General features: G+C 42.0%; 1 protein-coding gene across 5 annotated transcripts in view; it reads left to right on the top strand.

Moving 5' to 3' along the window:
* The window catches only part of MARCH10 (membrane associated ring-CH-type finger 10), a 110,490-nt gene that overhangs the window by 15,705 nt on the left and 88,099 nt on the right, over positions 1-6,686 (top strand). For all 5 annotated transcript variants that reach the window (XM_025362208.1, XM_025362206.1, XM_025362207.1 and 2 more), the window contains one exon: positions 3,599-3,718. In XM_025362208.1, the coding sequence (XP_025217993.1) occupies positions 3,599-3,718 (120 nt within the window). The remainder of the gene's footprint in view (positions 1-3,598; positions 3,719-6,686) is intronic.

Below are 6,686 nucleotides of genomic sequence, written 5' to 3'. Positions count from 1 at the left end.
TGGAGATGGTTATGGAAATGGTAGTGATGGTGGTGGTGGTGATGATGGTGATGGTGATGGTGGTGGTAGGCACCTTTGATTGAACTGTCCCCAAGGGCCAGCCACTATTAACATATCACCAACTGTATACCTTGTTGATGTTAACTTGTCAACAATCTGCAGCTTCCTCTTACAGATGAGGAAAGCAAGAATCAATGGCGTTAGTCAGCTCGCCCGAGGTCACGACGTTAGAAAGTGGCAGAGCTGGGGATTGTCATGTTTACCAGGATTGAGTTACAGTGAGTCACAAAACCCACGTCATCCCCACAGACATTGATGCACATTCCGCATTTTGCCCCCACAGGGGTACCTTCTGCACAGAAGGCAGCCCAACTAGGTATGCTGCAGTCAGGGGGACGCACTAGGGGGGTGGAGGTCAACACCAATGGAAGAGGGAAGGAAGAGGCCCTGATTCTCCCCAGAAGGAAAAAGTAAAAAGTTACCTGAAGCCTTCAATTTCAAGACTGCCCTCGGCCAGTTTTGCCACATGATCAGAGACTTATTTATAGCCATCCGAATCCTGACACGTGCAATTGAAAGGGGAGAATGTTTTTAAAGTCCAGGGTAAGGGAAGCTGCTGGTGGTTTTGAATTACAAATCCATTCCTCTCCTGACCCATGGATGCTGTCCTCCCCTGCCCAGTCACCTTAGGCCCCCCCAGCCCACTCCACACGAAAACAACATCAACAGCTGACAAAAAATCGTGTACAATTACAAATACAAAGAAAAGCAGCCCTGGCAGGGGATAAGGCAAGGTTCTTGCTGCTTCTACGACTGTAAGTCTGGATATTTGCTCTGCCCCGTGTTCCTTCTCAGCAAAGCTATAACTTTGAGAGGATTGATGTTTGATTTACACAGAAAGATTGCTTGGCTCTGTCAAGATAAAAGTTTAAGTACCTGCCTTGCCACTGGTTTGTTCTGCTCCTCTGTAAGAAGAGGAACAAGGAACTAGAGGGAAAAAATTTTTTTTTCAACTTTGCAAACCAATCTATTCCTCCTTCCCTTTTGGTAAAGAAATATTTAAGTCGTATGCATTCTTGGAGAGAATTTTCAAAAAACACTCAGCCCACAAGAATTCTGTTCATCCCACAAAATCTGCCTTGGTCCTGCGTGCATTTGCTAACACTGCCTCCTCCACTTTCAGCCCATCAGCATTTTCTTCTTCTGCCTTCAATACCAGTAGGTTAGGACCGCACAGACATCTGCCCCTTTCGGAAACAGCGCTCCACGCCAGTGCTCTTTCCAAACACAGACTCCCATTTGAAGTCCTTGTAAAAGGATTAGAACAAAAAAGGCACGTATTTAACTGAACTTCGTTACGTTCTCCAGCAAATTCCCTTTAGCTTTACCTGGGTTTCTCTATGATTGGCTGTTTTTTGTTTGTTTTGTTTAACTTATTTATTATGGTTACTGTCTAGTGTTCTTTGGTATTTCTTGCTGAAATTATTAAAACAAACAGCATCCAGTGTTTATTATGACGACTTACTATCTATGTGGCATAGTTTTTGAAAATAAGATTAACTGTGGGACAGGATGTTATCCCTTCCCAAGCAAGCTGGAGTGAAACTGCATCTTTCTGCCCAGAATCTAGGATTCCACTTCCTGCAGGTGACCACTTGGCTGCTGTGATGAGCCCGGAGGCTAGGGCGTCACCTGCAATTCAGATGTAAAACTCCGTGTGAATAACTATCCCAATTCGGAGGAGTAAATGTTTTGTTAGTATCGGTTCATTTCTATTCTTAACCTTACAGCATAATGTCAGGCTTACGCATGGCGTGAAATTCTGGTAAGTCCTACTACATCACGGAAGGGGATGCTTTTTCTAACAGAGGGCGTGAAATGTGCTGAAGGAATCTTTCCTTTCTCAATCCAGCCAGGAAGGGCAGTTGTCAGGCCTAGTATAGAAACAATATTTTTGGTCTTTACTTCAAATTTGTTTTCTATGACAGTGGATAATTTGGCCCTGGCATGGCAAAGTTGAACTGGGCTACTGGATCTGCAAATATAGAAACACTCCAAAAAAGTTTTACTGGGCCAGGTGGACTTTGGGAGGCTGAGGCAGGTGGATCACCTGAGGTCAGGAGTTCAAGACCAGCCTGACCAACATGGCAAAACCCTGTCTCTACTAAAAATACAAAAATTGGCTGGGCATGGTGGCGTGCTCCTGTAGTCCCAGCTACTCAGGAGGCTGAGGCAGGATAATCGCTTGAACCCAGGGGCGGAGGTTGCAGTGAGCCAAGATCGTGCCACTGCACTGCAGCCTGGGTGACAGAGTAAGACTCCATCCTGGGGGGAAAAAAAAACCTCTTTTACTATTTTGAAGTATTTAAAATCAGTTGAAATTTCCTTAGTACATGATATCCTTGGGTTTGTTCAGTCCTAGTACTATAGGAGAAATATTTTAGTACCAGATTTTATTTTAATTTTGTTAAGAAAAATGGGGAATTATTTTCATTGGTAATTTTATTTTTCTTATTTTGCACTTAGGGATTGATATTTTCCTCCAAAGCAAAAATGCAATTCAACTAAAATTATTATTGATTTTTTGAGACAGAATCTTGCTCTGTCACCCAGGCTGGAATGCAGTGGCACTATCTTGGCTCACTGCAACCTCTGCCTCCCAGGTTCAAGCAATTCTCGTGCCTCGGCCTCCTGAGTAGCTGGGATTACAGGCATATGCCACCGCAACTAATTTTTATATTTTTAGTAGAAACGGGGTTTCACCATGTTGGCCAGGCTGGTCTTGAACTCCTGGCCTCAAGTGATCCACCTGCCTCGGCCTCCCAAAGTGCTGGGATTATAGGCATGAGCCACTGGGCACCGGGCCAGCTGCAGTTCAGCTAAAATTAAATTCTGGGTGGTGGGGGATTCAAATATAAGAAGTTGTCCTTACTCTCAGGGTTCTCAATGATCAGCAGGAGAAACAGGCTCAAAACCACGAACAAGTACCTACAATAGGAAAAAAATATGTATAATTCAAGCTTAAATTAATATACATTGCAACTCTGACAGTTAATTCAGCCTGGAGAAGAGAAGGCAGCGGAAACTAAAGAGAAGCGAGGCCACAGCAGCAGGCTATTAGTACATCAGGCGGTTTTACCAAGAGAGCTTCTAACGGAGGAGATTCCAAGTGCAGGGAATAGCACATGCTCTGACATTGACAATTCTCATCCCACAACTAGGGTGTCATCTCCAGGGTCACAGTATAGTGGAGGTAGGAAGAGGGAGGGGCCATGAAGAGAATGAGACCAGAAAGAGAAATTCGCAAGGTGTAACAGGTGCTGCCCTCCTTGAGAAGGCAACAGTTGGGTACATTCTTGACAAAATGCCTCTCAGTATGTTTGTCGTTTGAATTTATTAAAGCAATGGCTAATACGTCTGACCTAGCGCTTTAAGCAAAGGGAAGAGTGATACCTGGTCTTTATACTTGGTGAGAGGTATTTGATGAACACCTGGAGATGCGTACCATTCATTTCATGCTCCTCACCATTGGAATTAAGCATAAAGTTACCCAAGCTTGCCATGGTCCTAAGACAGACATTTTGTTGTTGTTCTTCAGGCTTGTCTGAGACGACAGGAATATAGAAGAGACCCAAATGAGAAGAAACGTGATCAGTTTTGGGGGCAAGAGACAAGTTTTGAGAGATCCCGGTTTTCTAGCAGGTCATCTTCCAAACAGGTATGAAGAATTCTGGGAGACAGTCTCCTGGGGCGGCTGCTGCTGCTGGTGGTGGTGGGGTGTGTGTGTGCGTGCGCGTGCGTGCGTGCGTGTGTGTGATTTAGGAAAAAGCCGACTCAAAAAGGAGATGCTGCAGAATCCCAAAGGTCAGGGCAGGGAGAGCCAGGGGCAGGAAGGAGCCCAGGGCTGGGAACTCCCTTCCTTGGGACACCATCCCTGTGGCTCCCAGCTCTGCAGTCTTCACGTCTCACTATGGTTGGGCCTCACTCCTCTTTCCTGTAGATAAAGGTCCTGAAACAGATGGTCTATAAGACACCATCCAGATGAGAAGCACCGCAACTCTTTAAGATTTGGAGGCACTGGGCCTTCTGAAGCACAGCTCATCTCTGTGGCATATGGTCTAACTTGATGCAAGATTGGGCCTAGTTTTTATTTCTGATGAAGGAAGAGAGTAAAATGTGGTAATAACTATATCATGTAATAATTGGAAATTGTTTAAATATTTTTGCCTAGAATGATATAACAATATGATGATAAAATATTTTTGCCTAGAATGATATAACAATATGATGATAATAACAATATGATAATAATGTGATTAATAATAGTATCATTGTAATAGTAATTAAGCGGTTACCGTTATTTCAGTGCTTGCAACATTCCAGGCACTATGTGAAGCACTGTATACATATTAGCTTATTTAATTCTCATAAATGTATATATCTATCACCTCTCCTTATCAATCTATCTATCTATCTGTCTATCCATCCATCTATCCATCTTTGCCCCACTTTACAGATGAGAAGACTGGGCCTTACAGAAATTGCAAAACTTTACCTAAGATTTCACAGCCAGTGTGGTAGAGATTCCATTCTAGGCAGTCTGACCCCAGAGAAGGTGCTCCGAATCGCTAAGCTCTAGGATCGTATTTTCATGTTTAAGATCTTATCTAAGAATTTTACTTATCCTATGTAAGAGCGCAATACCACAAGCTGTATTCAACACTGATTGTTAGCATGGTGAATTGATTTAAGATGAGTAATATGCCTTTTATGAATTCCTATTTAATATTTAATGCCTGAAATATACTCTACAAGAGGGACTCCCTCTGTCCTACCAGTGGTGTGGATTCTGAGATAGATCCTGAATACACGATATCAATCAAGTTCTTGTTGAGAATTCTTTTTTAATCTAAGATGTTCACACTGTGGTTATTTAACGTTCAAAGGACACCTTAAAAACATCAGTGATTGATGTTTATAGATGCAGATGTATCCCTGGGAGAGAGATATGCTCTCTATTAAGGAATATAAAATCACACAATAAAATATTTCACCTAGTGTCTGAAGGTGAAACAGACTCTCTCACAATATTGGCAGCACCAAGAACACGTTGCCTGGATCGTTTCCTGTTAGTCAAAGACTAAATATAATGCCTGCTGCTGATTAAACTTATGGAGTGAGATTAATGCAAAAATTAAATCTAGTTTGGCTAGAACAACACATTTTTAGCATTAAGATAAATTCTCACATTTTTACACTCAGAAATAAGATCAAGGATAGATAAGAAAATATAATTTAAGTCAAACAGTAGCACGCAGCAGTCTTCCCAGATTGGAATTGCTAAACAAGTGGGCAGCTGGGTTCCTCTGCAGGGAACTTTCATGCAGAGGCTCATGTGCATAGTCACGGCCATTTTATGTGCAATACTCATGCATTTGGGATATTCAGGATTTGAAATTTTATGTTCCTTTTCACACTTAAGCTTATGGGACAAGCTGGTGTCAGATTCCTATAGTTTTCTTCTTCCTGCTATACAAATTGTGCATTCTTTAAACCATCATTGCAAAACACTCAGACCACTTCTGAAAAAGGCCATGGTCGTATACATAAAAGTAATTCTGTGAAATAGCTTCTATAGTACAGTTTATATGGATCTTATTTCCCAATAATTTTATTATTCACCCCTACCCAATACAACATTTTTTTTTTAATTATACTTTAAGTTCTAGGGTACATGTGCACAACGTGCAGGTTTGTTACATAGGTATACATGTGCCGTGTTGGTTTGCTGCACCCATTAACTCGTCGTCTACATTAGGTATTTCTCCTAATGCTATCCCTCCCCCAGCCCCCCACCAAGTGACATGCCCTGGTGTGTGATGTTCCCCATCCTGTGTCCATGTGTTCTCATTGTTCAATTCCCACCTATGAGTAAGAACATGCAGTGTTTGGTTTTCTGTTCCTGTGTTAGTTTGCTGAGAATGATGGTTTCCATCTTCATCCATGTCCCTGCAAAGGACATGAACTCATCATTTTTTATGGCTGCATGGTATTCCATGGTTTATATGTGCCACATTTTCTTAATTCAGTCTGTCATTGATGGATATTTGGGTTGGTTCCAAGTCTTTGCTATTGTGAATAGTGCCGCAATAAACATACATGTGCATGTGTCTTTATAGTAGCATGATTTATGATCCTTTGGGTATATACCCAGTAATGGGATTGCTGGGTCAAATATTTCTAGTTCTAGATCCTTGAGGAATCGCCACACTGTCTTCAGTTCAACTATGGTGGAACTAGTTTACACTCCCGCCAACCATGTAAAAGCCTTGCTATTTCTCCACTTCCTCTCTAGCATCTGTTGTTTCCTGACATTTTAATGATCGCCATTCTAACTGGTGTGAGATGGTATCTCATTGTGTTTTTGATTTGCATTTCTCTGATGACCAGTGATGATGAGCATTTTTTCATGTGTCTGTTGGCTGCATAGATGTCTTCTTTTGAAAAGTGTCTGTTCATATCCTTTGCCCCCTTTTCGATGGGGTGGTTTCTTTTTTTTCTGGTAGATTTATTTAAGTTCTTTGTAGATTCTGGATATTAGCCCTTTGTCAGATGGGTAGATCGCAAAAATTTTCTCCCATTCTGTAGGTTGCCTCTTCACTCTGATGGTAGTTTATTTTGCTGTG

Source organism: Theropithecus gelada, chromosome 16 (assembly GCF_003255815.1).
Source record: "Theropithecus gelada isolate Dixy chromosome 16, Tgel_1.0, whole genome shotgun sequence".
Taxonomy (NCBI): domain Eukaryota; kingdom Metazoa; phylum Chordata; class Mammalia; order Primates; family Cercopithecidae; genus Theropithecus; species Theropithecus gelada.
The sequence above is the reverse complement of the archived record's forward strand: the minus strand, read 5'-3'. Positions and strand labels throughout refer to the sequence as shown.